Source organism: Callithrix jacchus, chromosome 6 (genome assembly GCF_049354715.1).
Source record: "Callithrix jacchus isolate 240 chromosome 6, calJac240_pri, whole genome shotgun sequence".
Classification (NCBI taxonomy): domain Eukaryota; kingdom Metazoa; phylum Chordata; class Mammalia; order Primates; family Cebidae; genus Callithrix; species Callithrix jacchus.
In genome coordinates this window covers 75690624-75711604 of record NC_133507.1, presented here as the reverse complement: position 1 = coordinate 75711604, position 20981 = coordinate 75690624, and the positions used below count along the sequence as shown (strand labels likewise).

At 37.7% G+C, this 20981-nt stretch overlaps 1 protein-coding gene and 1 pseudogene across 32 annotated transcripts in view; both read left to right on the top strand.

Moving 5' to 3' along the window:
* GALNT13 (polypeptide N-acetylgalactosaminyltransferase 13) overlaps positions 1-20981 on the top strand; it is a 690911-nt gene that overhangs the window by 501700 nt on the left and 168230 nt on the right. For all 32 annotated transcript variants that reach the window (XM_035304875.3, XM_078327740.1, XM_054257627.2 and 29 more), the window contains one exon: positions 15463-15643. In XM_035304875.3, the coding sequence (XP_035160766.1) occupies positions 15463-15643 (181 nt within the window). The remainder of the gene's footprint in view (positions 1-15462; positions 15644-20981) is intronic.
* Positions 1196-7576, top strand: LOC128932378 (prohibitin 1 pseudogene; annotated as a pseudogene).

Below are 20981 nucleotides of genomic sequence, written 5' to 3'. Positions count from 1 at the left end.
GTGTACAAGGGTTCCCTTTTCTCCACATCCTTATGTGGAGAATGAGGATTTGGAGAATAACTGAAATATTACACTTATTATTAATGTTTTTATAATAGCTATTCTTATAGGTATGAGGTGATATCTCATGTTTTAATTTCCATGTCCTTAATGATTAGTGATGTTGCACATTTTTTCATATATGTTAGAGATTCCTATCTCTTTTTTGAGAATCATCTGTTAGATCACTTCCCTATTTTTAAATTGGGTTATTCGTATTTTTGCTATTAAGTTGTTTGAATTCCTTAAATATTTTTTATACTTGCTCTTTATCAGATATATGGTTTGCATATATTTTCCACCAATTCCTGAGTTGTCTCCTTACTCTGTTTCCTTTGTTATGCAAGAGCTTTTTAGTTTGATGGAATTTAATTTGTCTCTTTTTGCTTTTGTTGCCTATACTTTTGGAGTCCTAGCCAAGATATCATTGCCCAGACTAATACCATGGAGTTTTTCTCCATGTTTTCTTTGAGTAGCTTTACAGTTTCAGGTCTTATATTTAAGTCTATATTTTATCCGATTTGACTTGATGTTTGTATATGGTGTGAAATAGTCCAGTTTCATTCTTCTGCATGTGAATATTCAGTTTTCCCAATACCACATATTAAAGACACTCTCTTTCCTTAATTATGTGTCCTGCTGAAAATCAATTAATAAATACTTGGGTTTATTTTTGGGTTTTTGATTCTGTCCCACTGGTCTGTGTGTCTGTTTTTATGCCAGTTTTATGCTTTTTTGACAATAATAGCTTTATAGCGTATTTTGAAATCAGGAAATGTGATGCTCCAGCTTTGCTCTTTTTGTTCAAAATTGCTTTGGGTATTCAGAGTCTTTTCTGCTTCCACATGAAGTTAAGGATTATTTGTTATATTTCTGTGAAAATAACACTGGAATTTTGATACATTTTGTATTGAATCTGTAGGTTACTTTAAGTAGTATGAACATTCTACCAATATTACTTGAAGATGGGATATATTTTTATCTATGTCTTCAATTTTTTAATTCAGTTTTTTATAATTTTCAAAAAACACATCCTTTACCTCTGTGGCTAAATGTACTCCTAAGTGTTTATGTTATTGTAAACAGAATTGTTATTTTTCATTTCAAGATAGCTCATTATTAGTGTATAGAAATACTAGTGATTTTTATATCTTGATTTTGTAACCTACAATTTTTTTATCAGTTCCAACAGATTTTTTGGTATAGCTTTTAGGGTTTTCTACATAGAAGATCATGTCATCAGCAAACAGAGATAATTTTATTTCTTCCTTTGATATATGAATGCCATTAGTTTATTCTTACCTAAATGCTCTGGCTAGGACTTCAAGTACTATGTTAAATAGAAGTGGCAAGATTGGGCATTCCTGTTGTTGACCTTACAGTACAAGTTTTCAGCATTTCACTGTTGAGTCTGATGTTAGCTGTGGCCTTATCATACACGGCTTTTATTGTGTTGAGGTACATGTACTGTATACCTAGTGTTTTGAGAGGTGTTAACATAAAGGGATATTGAATTTTATCAAATGTTTTTTTCTGCTTCTACTCAGATGATCATATGCTTTGGTTCTTCATTTTGTTAGACATGCCTTACAAGAAATACTAAAAGCAGTTTTTCAACCTGAAGGAAAAGATACCACTAAGCAGAAACAAAAATGTATAAAAATACGGTCAGAGTGGAAGCAGGTGTGAGAGGGTCCAGCAGAAGAAATATGGCTGCCAGCATGTTTGAGTCCATTAGCAAGTTTGGCCTGGCCTTAGCTATTGTAGGAGGCATGGTGAACTCTGCCTTATACAATGTGGGGCATGTGGGGCACAGAGCTGCCAGCTTTGACTGACTCTGTGGAGGTCAGGACATTTTGGTAGGGGAAGGTACTCACTTTCTCATCCCATGGGTACAGAAACCAATTTTCTTTAACTGATGTTCTTCACCATGTAATGTGCCAGTCATCACCGGTGACAAAGATTTGCAGAATGTCAGTATCACACTTTGTACTCTCTTCTGGCCTCTTGCTAGTCAGTTCATTCACATCTTCACCAGCATTGGAGAGAACTACGATGACTGTGTGCTGCTGTGTATAACTACCAAGACCCTCAAGTCAGTGGTGGCTCACTTTGATGCAGGAGAGCTGATAACCCAAAGAGAGCTGGTCTCCAGGCAGATGCGTAATGACCTTACAGAGCGAGCAGCCACCTTTGAGCTCATCCTGGACAACATGTCCTTGACACATCTGACCTTTGGGAAGGAGTTTGCAGAAGCCATGGAAGCCAAACGGGTAGCTCAACAGGAAGTAGATAGGGCCAGATTTATGGTGGAATAGACAACATCAGAAAAAGGCAGCCATCATCTCTGCCAAAGGCAACTCCAAGGCAGCAGAGCTGATCACCAACTCACTGGCCACAGAGAAGGTACAGCCTGATTGAACTGCAAAGCCTGGAAGCTGTGAGACATTCCATACTGGCTCTCATACTATCAGAATATCAGCTGCCCCAGTGAGGGCCCACCTCATTGCCTTCACCTCTGACAGCCAGCTGGATCACAGCCCAGTGACTCTTAACACTGCCTTCCTTTTTCTCCCCACCACAGATTGGATGATTTACAATGATCTGTTTTCAAGTTTATCAATCCTTCTTCTGCTTGTTCTACCTAGCTATTGAATCCCTCTTTTTTTTTTTCTTTGAGACAGAGTTTCACTCTTGTTACCCAGGCTTGAGTGCAATGGCATGATCTCAACTCACTGCAACCTCCGCCTCCTGGGTTCAGGCAATTCTCCTGCCTCAGCCTCCTGAGTAGCTGGGATTACAGGCATGTGCCACCATGCCCAGCTAATTTTTTGTATTTTTAGTAGAGACGGGGTTTCACCATGTTGACCAGGATAGTCTCGATCTGTTGACCTCGTGATCCACCCGCCTCAGCCTCCCAAAGTGCTGGGATTACAGGCTTGAGCCACTGCACCCGGCTGAACCCCTCTTTTGAATTGACATTATGATATTCTTCAACTCAGTGATTTCTGTTTGGTGGTTTCTAATATTTCCTATCCCTGTTTTAAAGTTCAGTTTGTTCACGCATTGTGCTTCATACCTCAGTTAGTATCTTTATGACTGTTCATTTGAACTGCCTATTGAGTAAATTGTGTGTCTCCATTTCAATAGGGTTGGCTACTAGAGATTTATCTTTTATTTGAAGCATATTTCTTCATTTTCCTTGACTCTCTATGTGGAATTCAGTACATTAAAGAACTACCTCTCCTAGTCTTGCTAGACTGGCCTTATGTTGGAGATATTCCTTCCTATCAGCATCTCCTCCCTATCTCCAAAGGCTGGAGATTCTAGATGCCTCAAAACACTGTTTGTACAATCTGCTTTGCTTTTATTGGTCCATGTATTAGTCTTTTCTCATGCTGATAGTAAAGACATACCCAAGACTGGGTAATTTATACAGGAAAGAGATTTAATTGACTCACAGTTCCACATGACTGGAGAGGCCTCACAATCATGATGGAAGTCAAAAGAGGAGGAAAGTGAAATCTTACATGGAGGCAGGCAGGAGAGTTTGTGTAGGAGAATACTCCTTTATAAAACCATCAGATCTTATGAGACTTATTCACTATCACAAGAACAGCAGCATGGGGGTAACCACCCCCACGGTTCAAACACCTCCCACCAGGTCCTTCCCACAACATATGGGAATCATGGAAGCTACAATTCTAGATGAGATTTGGGTAAAGACAGAGCCAAACTATATTTTTCTACCCCTGGCCCCTCCCAAGTCTTATGTTCTTACATTTCAAAACTAATCATGCCTTCCCAACAGTCCCCCAAAATCTTAGCTCATTTCACCATTAACTCAAAAGGCCACAGTCCAAAGTTACATCTGAGACAAGGTGAATCCTTTGGGCCTATGAGCCTGTAAAATCAAAAGAAATTAGTTGCTTCCTAGATACAATGGGGTATAGTCATTCGGAAAATACAGCTGTTCCAAATAGGATAAATTAGCCCAAGTGAAGAGGACCATAGGCTTCAAGCAAGTCCGAGATCCAGTGGGGCAGTCAAATCTTAAAGCCCTAAAATGATCTCCTTTGAGTACGTGTCTCACATCCAGGTCACAATGATGCAATAGGTGGGTTCCCATAGCCTTAGGCAACTCCACCATTGTGGTTTTGCAGGGTACAGGGTACAGCCCCAGTCCCTGCTGCTTTCATGGTTTGTCATTGAGTGTCTATGGCTTTTACAGGACACAGTACAAGCTGCTGGTGGATCTACCATTCTGGGGTCTGGAGGACAGTGGCCCTCGTCTCACATATCCACTAGACAATGCCAGTGGGGGGGTTCTGTGTGGGGACTTGCACCCCACATTTCTCTTCTACACTGCCCTAGCAAGAGGTTCTGCATGACCACTCTGCTCATGCAGCATACCTCTGCCTGGATATCTAGGCATTTCCACATCTTCTGAAACCTAAGCAAATATTCCTGAATCTCAATTCTTGACTTCTGTGCACCTGCAGGCCCAATACCATGTAAGCCACCAAAGCTTGGGGCTTGCACCCTCTAAAGCAACAGCCTGAGCTGTACGTTGGCCCCTTTAAGCCATGGCTGGGATGCAGAGAACCAAGTCTCAAGACTGCACAAAGCAACAAGGCCCTGGAGCAGCTCATGAAAAAATTTTTTATCCTAAGTCTCCAGGCTTGTGATGGTACCAGTTTACTGTATTAGCCTATTTTCATGCTGCTAATAAAGAAACATCCAAGACTAGGTGATTTTACAAAAAGGGGAGGAGGGTTTAACTGACTCACATTTCCACATGGGGGTTTAATTGACTCACAATTCCACGTGGCTGGGGAGGTCTCACAAAATGGCAGAAGGCAAAGTAGGAACAAAGGCATGTCTTACACAGTAGTAGACAAGAGCTTGATTAGGAAGACTCCCCTTTATAAAATCATCAGATCTCACAAGATTTATTCACTATCAAGAGAACAGCATGGGAAAAACTCACCTCCATGATTCAGTTACCTCCCACTAGGTTCCTCCCATGACACATGGAACTCATTGGAGTTATAATTCAAAATGAGATTTGGGCAAAGACATAGCCATGAAATTAGTTATTGCCAAGTCATGCTATTGCCTTGAGAGAGTTGGAATAGATGCCAGTCTCCTGAGATTCAGCTAGAGAGGCTAGGGTGGTAGACGTGTATTCCAGTTCCTTCTTTTCTTGCAGAGAAGCCGAGAGCCAAACTATTCTGTTTTTCACCAAGGAGACAGTCTGAAACAGCTGCCTCTGCTCATAATCACAATGCTCACTTTGAGCCTGGTGAGACAGATGCTGAACATTTTCAAGTTTAAACCTCATTTTCTTGTTCCCTGTTGTCTAGCAGACTCAAGAATGCACTGTCAACTCCCATAGCTAGGTGATTTAGGAGCCAGTCCCTTGGGGAAAGGCTATAAAAGTTGGGGCACTCAAAGCATGCACAAACTACTCCCGTGAGAGTCTACATATCTGGATTTACTGCTGGGGCATGCTAGGGAAAAATATGCAGGGAGAGCCCATTCTCCTGTTCAAACAAGTGGAATCCTCACACCCTTCTAGCAGGGGAAAAATGTCCAGAATTATTACTGAAACAAAGCAGGGAAGAAGGTGCAAAGAATACCCACTTTTCCAATCAGAAATGAAGAGGTCCCCAGTTTCTCTCTAATGAGAGACTGCAGAAATTTATCTCAAAAAAAAAAAAAAAAAGCCAAGGAAGGAGGCAAGGAGAATGCCCACTCTCCTATTAAAGCAAGCAGAACTTTTATAACCTCTCTTGCAGGGGTAGACTGAGATTGCAGGAATTTATCTTAGGAGTAAGCCAGAGAAGAAGGTACATAGACAAAGGTACATAACAGAAGGTACATAAACAGAAAGGACAAGCCTTCCTTTCTGTTTAAGCTGGAGGAGGTTTATTCTTTATTTGCACTGTAGGTTCCCAGATACTGGTTTGTTAAAAGGCCAGAACTGGCCGGCCATGATGGCTCAAGCCTGTATTCCCCGCACTTTAGAGGGCCGAGGCAGGTGGAGGACTAAGTCAGGAGTTCAAGACCAGCCTGACCAAAATGGTGAAACCCCATCTCTACTTTAAAAAAAAAAGCCAGGCGTGGTGGTGTGCCTGTAGTCTCAGCTACCCAGGAGGCTAAGGCAGGAGAATTGCTTGAACCTGGGAGGTGGAGGTTGCATTAAGCCAAGATCACACCACTGCACTCCAGCCTGGGCAACAGATAGAGATTCTACCAAAAAAAAAAAAAAAAAAAAAAAAAGCCAGAACCACGGAAGCCTGATAGGAAAGCCTGAGACCAAATTTGGGGGAATTTAGAAGCTGTGCCAATCCTGAGTGCTACAGTTGCTAGGAGGGCTCATATAGTAGGAACCATTTTTTTTTTTTCATTTGTGCTTGAGAGAAATCTTCTGATGCCCTCTCCCTGTGGTTCATCAAGCATGGTGATTGAAGAGCCAGGCCCTCCATAGAAACTGCAAAAGTTGACACTTTATACGTGGTACAAGCCCCTCAACCCCTCAGGAAGAAGCTAGGAGTTGGGATTCTTCTTCTCATTTCTAATGCTCTGTGCTCATGGTGGAGCTAGAGTATGAGTGTATTTCTGCTTTCGTTATCTATTTTGATGTGATTATTTCTCAGTAGTCTGACTTCTAGGGGTCTTTCATCTATATTTTGGCTTTCTCTTGGAGAGCACTGACTCATGTGTAGGTGTATACTAGATGTGTCTGTGGGATGAGGGGTAGCCCAGAGACTGCTCTTTTACCATGTTGCTGACATACCCTCATATATTATTTTTTAATTTTAATATCCCAAATTTTGTCAAGTTATTAAATTCTCTCTATGACATTGGCATCAGCATGGGCAAAGTCATCATCTCTATTCTAGATTGTTGGAATAACTCCTCAATAAATCACTCATTCACTTCATTCCAATTCATTTTCCAAAGCTAAGTATTTTTATGTGAACTAGATTGCCTTAATCCTCACAACAATGTTCTTTTAGCAGGATTGCTGGGATAGATGCTTCTAGTTTCATTTTACTGTCTTATACCCAAATCACAGAAAGGTGACATAATTGAGGTCACCCAGCTAGTAAGTTGCAGAGCTGGGCTATAATATCAGGAGCTATAGCCTCTACTCATAATCATTGTGCTACATGGTCTCCATTGTATATTATTGTTGTTTGTTTTCATTAAGGCTATATTAAACAATGACTTTGTGCCAGAGGTAGTATGTGTATGGGTTAGGGGAAAGATAAATATAAACACAAGCAGCTGCATGAATTTAACACAAGAGCTGTAAAATTAGAAACAACCAAAGTGGAGATCATGACGTTTATGAACTTTAATTAAAATGTCACTGATGTAGGTGCCAAAAACCATGAAAAGGATAAACTATGTTAGTTAATTGTCTCCTAGTGGGGGAAGAAAATCAAGTAGATAATCAAATGAGCAATGGGTGTTTTACATTTTGATTAAGAACCTTCTCCATCATCAGAAGACATTTATAAAAATATCTGGGAACAAAGACAAGTTTTAATTCCCTGTGGATGATAGCATAGTTTATATTGTATACATGGTCAAATTTACTTGAAAGAGATATAATATAAAATATTAATATTTTGAAAGCCTACAAATTAATCAGATATACTCAGTGATACAAAGTAATTCAGATATCACTTGTTCATGTGAACAAGACATCATGTTTTATTCAGCTTATACTGTTTGTTCAGACATACTAAAACAATTTCAGGGATGAAATGCAGTATTTTGATTAGAAGCTAATAGACTATTCTTTTAGACTCCAAACAGTGTACATACCCCTGGATATTGATGCTATAATTTTAAAGAAACAAAATTTTGAAGACCTGAATAAAATTTTTTTTTTAAAACACAAGAATCAGCTAATAATGTATAGATGTTGATTTCCCTGAGAAACAATGGCAATAAAAGTTAAATAATATCTAATTATTATTTCACTTCATCCCATATTAAGTGCCAGGCATAGTTCCTTGTTTCTTTATACATACAGTCTTATTAGGGTCTTGTAAGTAGTCATTATTATTCCCACTTACCACTGGGAATGTTAAGGCTTTGAAGACTTTTAATAATTTTCACAAGTATACATAGTACATGAAAGAGCCAGTAGAAATATTATGTTTCCTTATTTCATAACCCAAGTTCTTAATGACTGGGTCATAATGTTTCTTCTTTCTTTTCTCACGTCCTTTTAAAATATTGAGAGTACACACTAAAGAAAATAATCAAGGTAGTCATTGTGGACTCCACTCAGTTTAAGCTCTTTCTGCTTTAACATTTAATTTTTTCACATTACCCAGGAGTCTAAATATATGGCATTTATCTGGTCAATATTTCGTAAATTAAATGTTTTATTCTTATGTTAACTTAGTAAGAGTATTCGCCTAATTAATGCATAGTGCTATGCATTTTAACCTTCATCTTTTTATTTTTGTGCAAATTTTGAGGAGAGGATTTACCTAGGAAATGCATTATTAGCATTTATCTACACAGTCGGTGAGCACAGATGGCTGATGGGAGAAGCACTCACATTATTCCAAGAGTCAGTAGCCTATGGCACACAGGCAAAACATGAGCCAGTATTCACTGAGTTCTGGAACAGTTGCCATCACTCCTTTGTATTTATCCTCAATATATTTAAGAAATGCCTTTATCTGTGAGAATCAAAGTCAGACAGGTTTTCCTTGTCTTATGAATATCAACCATTAAAAAAATAATCAACCATTGCAGTATTATATCTGCATATGTACATACAAAATGTCATTACTTGTCAGGAGGATAACAAAATCAGCACTTTCATATATTCTTATCTTTGCCAATTAAGATGGAAAGGAATGAGACCATTGGAACCCTTTAAAATATTTCGAACCAGATTTCATTTCCTGTTCAGTGTGCACATTCAGGATGTAGGGAAAATCAAAACAATATCTTTTCCCTGCTTGTCACAAGGTTTATGACTGACACCCTTAAACAAAAGGCAGACAGATTCACCAAAGGAAATTATGACAAATTTATTTAAAGTTTTATGTCAAATGAGAGCCTTCAGAAATGAAGACGTAAAGACCCAGGAATTTTTATCCTTAGGCATCTGTTTCACAACTCAATGAATACTTTCATTCTTAGGATCCAAGAAGAATGGACAGTCATATAGAAGTATGATTGTATAAAAATTATCTGTGATCTAATGGAATTAAAGTAGTGGGGCTCTTAGTAAGGTCTGTTTGTTCAGATTCTTCTTGGCCTGCAAGTGTACGATCTTCTTTAAGGCAAAGTAAGTCAGAGAATTTCATTATGGCTATACTTCAGGGGAGAAAGGTGGGAGAAGGTCAGAGTGGCCTCCTGGCTACTGCAGTTTTTTCAATTGCCGTCTTGACATATTTTGGAGTATTATGTTTAGAGCCCTGATACTGGCATAGAACCAATAAACCCAAAAGCTATGGGAGGACCAAGAAGTGACAGAGTGGAAAAAAAAAGCCCTGGGCATCTAACTCACACAACCACAATGCTAATCCATATTTGTAAAAAGCAAATAGAGAATCCAGAGGACAACTGTCAGTTGCTAGTTTATATTAAACAGGGCTTAGTCTGACTTTAATGGAGTACAGATTTAAAATGGTTATTTTTTCCCAATTGTTGCTTTTATGCTCTGAATAATCATTTTCAATCCTTAATGTCATTTAGCACTGATTATTTAGTTTTGTGGTCACTTTTAGTTATTAAAAAAAAATTTTTTTTGAGTCTAAGTCTTTCTGTGTTGCCCAGACTGGAGTGCAGTGGTGCCACCTTGGCTTACTGCAACCTCCACCTCGTGGGTTCAAGCAATTCTCCTCCCTCAGCCTCCTGAGTAGCTGGGATTACAGGCACCTGCCACTATGCCTGGCTAATTTTTTTGTATTTTTAGTAGAGACAAGGTTTCATCTTATTGGCCAGGCTAGTTTTGAACTCCTGACCTCAGGTGATCTGCCCACCTTGGCCTCCCAAAGTGCTAGGATTACAGACATGAGCAACTGCTCCCAGTCAGTTATTGAAAACTCTAGTGTCCACTGTAAAGCCTTGATTTTTGTAGGCATTACAGAGCTCACATTCTCTGTTTACCCTAGGCCCATGAAGAAAGAGGAGCTTTGAATGAGGAAGAGCAGGGGTTTGGGGGTTGCTTTCCCCAGTGGGTAGGGTCAAATAGGAAGTCTACAAAAATGGCAGGTCTTTCATGATAAGTTTGATGATGGCTTGCCATTATTGGCTCCATATGATTCTACTTGCTATTGGTGGCCTTACCCAGGTTATTATCTTCCATACATAGTCTTACTGTTTTCCTAAAACCGTGTTCAGCTTCACCTTTATTTCTTCTCTTTTCCAAGGGCCTTTTGGAGAAGGAGATCTTAGTCCCTATTTCACCTAACTGCCTTTCTCAAAGTGTGCCTCCATGCTGATCTGCCATATTGATAATCCCACGGCTCATTTTTTCTTTTCTATGTTCCATGCTCTATAGAGCCCAGAAATGACTATGGTCTGGTCCAGTTGCTATTAAAGACCACTTCTTTCCACGTTCACCGCATCACTGGTACCTATCGATTCTGCTGGAACAACCCTGTACAATATACCCCAACTATACCTTCAGAATTCACTAGATTGGAAGTGGTCTCTTTTTTACTAGGGTCATGTAACTCTCTGAACACATTCTTCTCTGTTCTAAAGGCAACACAAGGATAACATGCTAATTTGCTGTAGAAGTATCCATCTGGGAGGGAAATGCCAGTTTCTCCTTCATTCAGTTAGCTCCCTTGTTGGGGTGAAGGAGGAAAGAAGCTCTTCCTTTATGTGTATTCCATAGAAAGGGAGGGAAAAGGCTCTCTACCAAGGCTTTGCATTCCTCACAATAAAAAGAAGACCTTAAATTTCTTCTCATGTATAACAAGTCATGTGTCATTTCCTCTGAAACTGGCACATTCTTTACAAAGTCCTAGTCATAGTATGAATGCTTGAGTACTAAACGAAACCATGTTTTGAGAGAGAGAGCATGAGATTTATGTGAGCTTGGCTAAATAGCTTTCATAGCACATTAAAAATTAAGATTGTATAATTGAGCAATCTTGTTTGCCATGAACCATCAACCATTTCTAATTTTTCTTTATTATTCTGTGACCTCCAAAGAACTTCCTTAGTTCCCAAGGCATGTGGAACAGCAGTTATGTATCATTTGACTTGACTGCTTTACCTAGTCTTTTAAAGATATTTTCTACAAAAATGCCATTTAACGTTGCACAAAAATATGTCTGTTTAAATCTCATCACTGTACCAGGAATGTCTTTTTTTTCATGTTAACCTTGGTAGTTAATTTTGAATTGTCCATCTGTCCATTCAAAAAACATATATAAACATCTACTACGTATATAGCACTGGGCTTAGCTCTGGGGCTATAAAAATGACCAGACATCTCCACTGTCCTTTTTAGATTCTACAATGCAATTGAGGAAAGAAAGTGTATAGGAGGAATACAAATAAACAAGTTACAGATTGTGGTAAGCAAAGAGGAAACTAAACAGGGTTTTCTTAGAGAAAATAGCTAGGTTGGGCCTACTTTAAATACAACAATAGGAGAAGAACTCTCTGATGAAGTGATGTTTCAGCTGAGATGAGAAGTATGGGAAAAAGGCACTGAAGGTGTAGGGCTGACAGAATCGTATTCCAGGTACAGAGGAAGGAGATTTGAGAATTTGGTGTATGAAAAGATATTTGGTATGTTATCCTAGAATGTGGCAAAGGGCCAATATCATCAGTGCTTTTTGACAGAGAGGGAGAATCAGGTATGGTCTTAGAAGCCCTGCTAATGGATGTTGTTTACATTCACAGTGCAATGAAAAACCATTGAAGGATTTAAGCAGGGCAGTAAAATTAAGTTTTTAAAAGACAACTTTGATTTCTCTGTACAAACAAATTGTAGAACACAACAGTGAAAACAGCAAAACAATTAAGAGTCTATTGAATTGATAGACGAGATGCTGATGATTAGGACAGGAATGGTAGCAGTGGAAACAGGGATGGTTCTCACAAAATTCATGTGTTGAAGCCCTAATTCCCTCCTCACATATGGCGTGTGACTTCCCAGCCTCTAGAACTTGAACTTCCCAGCCTCTTGAAACTGTGAGAAATAGATTCCTGTTGTTTAAGCCTCCCAGGATTTTGTTATGGCTGCGCAGGTAATGAAATAAATAAATCAATGATATGTTCTAGTTTTATTTATTTATTTTGCTTTACTTATGTATTTATTTGTTTGACTATCTGAGTGAATGGTGGTACCATATACTGTCAATTAAGTAAAAAACACACACACACCAGAAGAAAATAAGACCTGGCTGACAGAACAGGGGTGAATCAACAAACCCAGTTTGAACATTTCTGTTTGTATATTTCTGGGACATACAATAGGAGGTATCAAGTAGATGTGGGATACACAAGTCGGGATCTCAGAAAAGAGATTTGGGTTGAGATGTAAATGTTGAGATTGTCAGGAGGCAGGTTCTATGTAAAGTAATAGGAACAAATGATACCACTCATGAAATGTTTAAAGAAAGAGGAAGACCAACGTTTAAATACAAGTTTAAAGTAATAATGGATAAACGTGTAAGAAGAGAAAAATCAGGAGACTCCAAGAAAAGAGTAAATAAGATAATGAATGCAACAAGAGATGTTTGTTATTTTGACCAGAGGAATTGCGGGTAGCTACAGAAATAAACATCATTTTTTACAATAGATCCAAACAAATGAAAATTGAGGAAGGGAAAGAACATGTATCACTAAAATATATTTTTACCATATTAATGATACATGATTTTTAGGAACCAGGAAACATTTCTCTGTTTCCACTGCCACCATCCTTGTCTTAATCCCCAGCATCTCATCTGTCTATTCAACAGAATCTTAATGGTCTTGCTGCTTTTACTGTTGTTTCCTAACCTGTTGTTTAGGAAGAAATATGCTAAAATTTAATAATTTTTCATAATTTCACCATAAAAAATATACAATATATTTTATGTAAAATATATGATATGTATTTTATATTATTTAATGGTAAAAGGAAACAGATATCTAGGATATAGATATTGAACAAGTGATGATTTTTTGTTCTGTTTTATAAATTTTTAAGCTATTTGAAAGATAGATGACTTTAAAAGGTATTATGCAAAGATACACATAATCTAGTAATGAGAAACATGATTAATATTTCAGGAGAAAAGCAAGGAGAATGACTAAATTAGTAGCATCCTTAAAAATGATGCAAGGGATATAATGGGGGCTGAAAAAGAAGTATTGATTTGTCTTCGACGGGATAAAGATTAACTGCCTCCATTTTAACAGGAAGGAAGAATGTAAAAATGTGCGTAATTACAAGAAGGTTCATTTATTTCATGAAGCTAGAAAGATGAGCAAGTTATCAATCAATGAAATACTTTGATTATTTAAGAATGAGCTTCCCTGTGTTTAAGGGGGATGAAGGTTTCTATTCTTCTCTTATATTCATCTGTATCTCAGTGTTTGTTGGACATATTTTTCTGCTAGCATAATACTGTTTAAAAAATTATAAAATAAGAAAGAATAGATTTATATGAAATACATAAACCATTATTATAACTTACTATTTATCATCTTTTATCTTCTGATAAAAAAGTGAATGTCTCTTACTGTTACCCAAGTCCAACAGCAGCTCTCTTCTAAGCTGAATGTTACCTGAAGGGTCAGGTGGAAAGTTATTTTTATCTTTTTTTTTTTTTTTGAGACAGTTTCACTCTTGTCACTCAGGCTGGAATGCAATGGTGTAGTTTTGGCTCACTGCAACCTCTGCCTCCCAGGTTAAAGCAATTCTCATGCCTCAGCTTCTCAAGTAGGTGGGACGACAGGCATGTGCCACCACATCTGGCTAATTTTTATATTTTTAGTAGAGATGGGGTTTCACCCTGTTTGCCAGGCTACTCTTGAACTCCTGACCTCAGGTGATCCTCATGTCTCAGCCTCCCAAAGTGCTGGGATTACAGGTGTGAGCCACTGCACCTGGCTGGAAATGGCCAGCAAGATATTTTTTCTTTCAAAAATAGTAACTCTACTTAAATTAGATATATCAAATGAAAACAATGTTAGTTCAGTATAAAACCATATCTTCCAAATTTTGTATAGCATTAACTATGACTTCTAATTGTGACAAGAAAATCTGTAGCATATATGTAATATATGTATATATAAAATTGTATGAATAGCAATGTATACACACACACACACACACACACACACACACATATATAAACAATTACCATAAGCTGTGGCTATAAAATGTAATTTCATAGAAGTATTTTTTTTTTTGAGATAAGATTTTCGCTCTGTTGCCAGGCACCAGGCTGGAGTGCAGTGGCATGACCTTGACTCACTGCAGCCTCTGCCTCCTGGGTTTGAGCAATCCTCCTGCCTCAGTCTCTCAAGTAGCTGAGACTACAGGTGCGTGCCACCACAGCCAGCTAATTTTTGTATTTTTTAGTAGAGACAGGGTTTCACCATGTTGGCCAGGATTGTCTCAATCTCTTGGCCTCATGATCCACCCGCCTCAGCCTCCCAAAGTGCTGGGATTACAGGCGTGAGCCACTGTGCCCGGCCAGAAATAAATATCTTACGGATATTTTACATTAATACTTAGCCTTAAATATGCAGTGAATCTAGGATACTAAGAAATATATGGAATATTTTCTAAGAATTTATAGTTTAAAGGAGTGATAAGAAAGTGAATAATTACAGTCAGTTCTTCAATAAAAGCATACTTAAAATACAAAATGTACACATTACTAAATCTCCCCCAGAGCTTTCTAGAAGAAATGATCTTAGTGGAGATGAGTTTAGAAGGTTATGTGGACAATGAGCACCTATAAAGGCATCCTAGCACATAATAATAAAAGTCCAAAGGCTTAAGATGTGAGGCATATGAACAGCTTAGAATGAATGGTCATTTATAATTCCAGATGGGTGAAGAATAATTGATTTTTCTTCAGATCAAATTTGTTTTGACCACAGCATCTGACATGTACAAATTTATTAATAGCAGATTTCCATACCAAATCTACTAACTAGCAATTGGGTTGACTATTAAAAACTAGAAATTAGGTACTCTAATAAAGAGACACAAATTAATTATATCTTACCTACATTACCTACATAATTCCAATGCTACAGGTATTTAAATATATCAAGATCTTTCAAATTAGCAAATTTTGCATCAGCATTTTGCTTGAAACATTTAAGATCTGAAGATTTGGCCTAAGCTTCAGTGGCTTATTCTCATACAACATTAATTGCATTATTTACAATGATTATTCCTTTTCTCAGATTTGGCAATGTGGAGGCTCCTTGGAGATTGTTACTTGTTCCCATGTTGGTCATGTTTTTCGGAAGGCAACTCCATACACTTTTCCTGGTGGCACTGGTCATGTCATCAACAAGAACAACAGGAGATTGGCAGAAGTTTGGATGGATGAATTTAAAGATTTCTTCTACATCATATCCCCAGGTACAGAATTCTGACATTTTTAATTTCTCTACAGGAGAAAATAATGTTGAAACATACTGAATATGTGTTTCATTATTTCTGTTATTCTACTATTTAAATTTTATTTATTTCTATAATATTGTAGAAAATTGTATATGAGAAAGCTGTACTATGAAGTATCTTATTTTTGATGTAAAATAAGAACTATACTTCAAATCCCTAAATATTATCTTTTTTCTCAACCCAAGTATTATGCTAGAAAAATGGAACAAGCAGTACAGAGAGATCTAACTTAACTCATATTTATTAACTCAAATTAAGAATATTTTAATAAATAGTAGGGGAAGGTTAAATGACTTCATATGGAAACAAGATGGAAAATTATGCAGATATTCAAATTTATATTTCTAAAGAATAACATAGTAAATTATCCATCAATAAATATATGTGGAAAATAATAATATAAGACTAAAATCTTCATACTTTAGTTACAGAGAAGTATATATATTGAGGTAGAAGTAAATATAGGCTATCAGTGGGTGGTAGGATTATGAGTAATTTAATTTTTTACATATATTTTCTAAATTCTCTCAATATTCATAGTTTATTTATTTTTAAAATTAAAAGAGTTAGAAGCAAATGCTTGTTCCTTGGTGCCAGAAAGAAGAACTGGAGCAAAGTCAAAGAATTTTCTCAGCAAGGCAATTTTACTTTCTGCAGAAATGATGCTTCCCAGAAGCTGATTGTTACAAAAGCACCACGAACAAAGAAATGCAGAGGTTTTTAATCTCTGACACATTGGGTCCTTACTGCTGTGTCCTATCTCCATTGGCTGGAGCTGGACAATACAATCTAGACTGATCCCCATTGGCTAAAAACTTAAAACATTCTTAAATAGGCAAACTTGTGTCATGGAGAACGAAGAAAGGAAGGGGTTTGTTTATGGGAAACTAGGAAGATAATAACGTTTCCAAATAAGGAAGAGGCATAGGCAGTAGGCCAGGAAATGCGTGGGCATGTTCAGACATGTCTGAGCAGCTGTAGGATAGAACAAATAACTTGGTTAAGGTACAAGGAAATAGAATGTGTACAATCTTTAACAGCTACATAGGGCTTAACAAAGAGTTATTAGCAAAAGCAAAGAAGCTTAAAGGAAATTTGTTTTTAAAATAAACCATTATTTCTAACATTTATTTACTCTTTATCAAAAAGTCAAAGTTTGAAGAGAAACTTTTTACTTTTCACAAAAGTCATTAAAAGGAAAAAGATGAGAAAATCCTATTACTGGGTAATGGGATTGTTAGTAGATTCTTTATGATTTTCTAGATTTCTGCAATAGCTACATTACTTATTAAAAAAAAAAAAAAGCCAAAGCATTTGAAAAGGGAGAAAAGTAAGGATACAAAAAGATTCAGTTTTTGTATAGGCCTCATGGTCATCAGTGACATTATTGTCATTATTATGTAACCCATAAGGACAATAACAAAAGTCCAGGCCTACATCCTCTTTCTGTAATTAGCTGGCTTAGAAAAGCCTATCTAGATTTTAATTGGCATGCTCTGATTTTTAAAGGCATATTTAAGTGTCAGTGAAAAGAGTCAAACTGTAAAATATTTAGAGCTTTATTCTGAACCAAATTTGAATGAACTTGCCTCAAGGCACATCCTCTAGAGTTCCAGGGAACACGTGACCAAGATGGTTTGGTTATAGGTTAATGTTACACATTTTAGGGAGACATAAGACACATCAGTGAACACATGTGAGGGGTATATTTGTTTGGTCAAGTTATTATCTAAAGGCCCAGAACCAATGGGAAAGATTGACTGGGTTAAGATAGGAGGTTGTGGAGACCAAGGTTCTTACTAGTAGATGAAGTATCATAGGTGGTCACCTTAGAGTAAATAGTTGGCAAGGGTTTCTTATTCAAACCTTTAAAAGGTACTAAACTCTCAGTTGATCTCCTCAGTTTTGGAATGGCGTGGAAGGGGAAAGGTCCAGATGCAGATTCTCCTCCACAAAAGATGTCTTTGAAGGACCATTTCAAGTTAATGCAAATAAATGTACTTTCGGGTTCCTTCTTTATCTGTTATTTATACCACAATCAGATTGATGATAAAGTGGCTACATTGTCTGGAGTAAATACCAGGGGTTCATCCTCTCTTGCCAAGAAAATTTAGGACAGGGACACACAGGAGGAGTTTAGGAGCAGAGGTTCACTAGGCAGAAGAAAGAGAAAGGAAGACAGCCCTCTCTCTCACCAGAGAGAGGGCTTCTGAAAGAGAAAGATCACTGGGTTGGATGCATGAAATGATTTTTCTTCTGAGATGGAGTCTTGCTCTGTTACTGAGCCCAGGCTGGAGTGCAGTGGTGCAATCTTGGCTCACTGCAACTTCCACCTCCTGGGTTCAAGTGAATCTCCTGCCTCCGCCTCCTGAGTAGCTGGGATTACAGGCATATGCCACCAGGCCCAGCTAATTTTTTAGTGGAGATGGGGTTTGTATTTTTAGTGGAGATGGGGTTTCACCATGTTGGTCAGGATGGTCTCAAACTCCTGACCTCATGATCAGCCTGCCTCAGCCTCCCCAGTAGCTGGGATTACAGGCACCTGCCACCATGCCCAGCTAATTTTTGTATTTTTTAGTAGAGACAGGGTTTCACCATGTTGGCCAGGCTGGTAATGAACTCCTGACTGCTAGTGATCAGCATTCACCAGCCTCCCAAAGTGCTGGGATTACAGGCTTGATCCACGGCACCCAGTCAAAACGTTTTTATATACAAGTACCAAGAAGAGAAGGAGCAGCAAGAGCAGTATGGAGTTTCTTAATAATATCCAGCATTGCTATATAAGAAGAAGAATGAGGGTATTGTACTTGTAAGTGTGTGATTAGAAGAACTTTTTCACACATTTTCAAGCCTCTTCTATGTAAAAAAAGAAAAAAAAAAAAACTATTGCTAGGAACACCATTTCATGCATAGATATATTTCTCTTTACAGTAGAAATCTAGTCCAGATGTTCAGAGTTGAATTCACCAAGAGCATGTAATATTCACAGCAAGGCAGTGACATTTATATAACCTTTTCATTTTCTTTTGATGATACTTTCTGAATTCAAATCATTACTTGTGGAGATATGTAAGTTCAAATATGAATAAAGGAGTAATGGAGAAAAAAAGTGTATTATGTTTGATTACATGCAGTGTACATTCAGGAATATAAGTAATTGAGAATAATTGTAATCTCATGTATTATATTTGTCCATGATGAATATTGGTGAAAGGTGCTAGTCTTTTGTATAATTTTCCACTGAATAAAAAGGCAGATAAATAATGGAACCATTTCTCAAACTATAATGAGATGACTAACTTTATAATGGAAAGGGTGGGGAAAAAATGCTTGCTATCTGGAACTAATGACTATGTGGCACAATAGGGACTGTTTGTATATCCTGGAAAGTATAGTTTTTACATTGCAGCAAATATTATTTGGGTTATTGTTCATATAAAATGGACTTATTTAAATCTAGAAAAGTAGTTTGGGGGCCGAGCACAGTGGCTCAAGCCTGTAATCCCAGCACTTTGGGAGGCCGAGGCGGGTGGATCACGAGGTCAAGAGATCGAGACCATCCTGGTCAACATGGTGAAACCCCGTCTCTACTAAAAATACAAAAAATTAGCTGGGCATGATGGCACGTGCCTGTAATCCCAGCTACTCAGGAGGCTGAGGCAGGAGAATTGCCTGTACCCAGGAGGCAGTGGTTGCGGTGAGCCGAGATTGCGCCATTGCACCCCAGCCTGGGTAACAAGAGTAAAACTCAGTCTCAAAAAAAAAAAAGAAAGAAAAAAAAGAAAAGTAGTTTGGGAAGCAGAACAAGGACTTTTGGGGAATGTGTTGAAGATATCTAAGAACTTCCTAACAGACATTTATGTTTACATGTGTCTCAGAGACAGTCAGTGTAGCTAAGCAATCGTGGAATCTACCTGCAAAAGTGTTGGCAGAGGGAGGAAACCCCAAACCTGAAACACAAAACAATGAATTCCTTCTCCCTGGAAAAGGAAGAATGGACACAGGCTGGAAACCAGGCTGGATGTCTAAAAACAATTTGAGCCCTTGGAAGATTTTAGATTATCCTAAAACAGGTTGTATTTAGGAAGTCATAAATCTACTATTTTTATGATAACAATTTCAGCCATTGTTAATTTAGGCTAAAATAGTGCTGATTATTTTAATTTAAAATCAAAATCATGCTTTTTTTGCTATCCTCTGGAATTTTTGTTTTCTATTTTTCATCACTTTGGATAATGGGAGAGTTTGAAACGAGAGAATTTGGTGTGTGTATTAGAGAAGGAGGGGTGGGAGCTACATGCACTTACATCCATAGTTAGAACTATATCCTTGACTATAGCCCACATGAGCGCGCGCGCGCACACACACACACACACACACACACACACACACACAGAGGTGTATTTATGAAAAACTGTAAAGAGTTTATGAGTTTATACTGAGCTCCCCAAAACTTCCTTAACATGGTGAAGGAAATTATACTGGTTCTTTCTAAAAACTCTATATATTTGTTAATTCTTCCAATGTGTTTTGTGAGATTTCCAGTTTTCACATGTGGACTTCTCCCAAATTGTATTCTTAGGCAGTTTCTCAAACTTCAGTCTTTTGAATTCTGACGATAACTTTCTTACTTCCAATATACTCTATAAAATACTGCTTGCCTACTTTGTTGGTTGGCTTCAGGAATGCTTCAGCTCTGTATCTGTTTTGAACTATCTGGGTATTCCTTCTCTCTTTGTATTTCCTGAAGTTTGATAAAATGGCAAGCCATCATCACTTTTTACCATAATTTTTAATTTTTATTACTTGTCTCTATATCCAGTGTAGTTCAGAGACAACTATTTACAGTGCCTAGCAAGTTTCCTGACATTTTGTTAAAAATATTTGTTGAATAACTAGAAGAATAAAAGAATGAATAATTTTTAAAAGGGAACCACCCTTGTTTCATTCTTTCTGCTGAATTATCCATGGGTGTCTGGTTTATATCAGGGAAACTCTTCACAAGAATTGAGGCAAATAAGCCTTTGTCGCACCTCTCTGATCCAGCCCTGGATAAGGACCCACTGTTTAAAGAGAGGTGAAGTGTGTTCTTCATAAATCTCTTATATCATGCTGTAACCACACAACAAGTTATCCTTGCCCACTGCCCAGGCAGAGCTGATTTTTCAAGACAGGGAATTGCAATACAGATTTTAAGTCACATAAAGCTGGCTGTACAGGAGATCAGTTTCATTATTACACAAATCAGTCTCCCTAAAATTTCAAGGATCAAGATTTTTAAGGATAATTTGGTGGA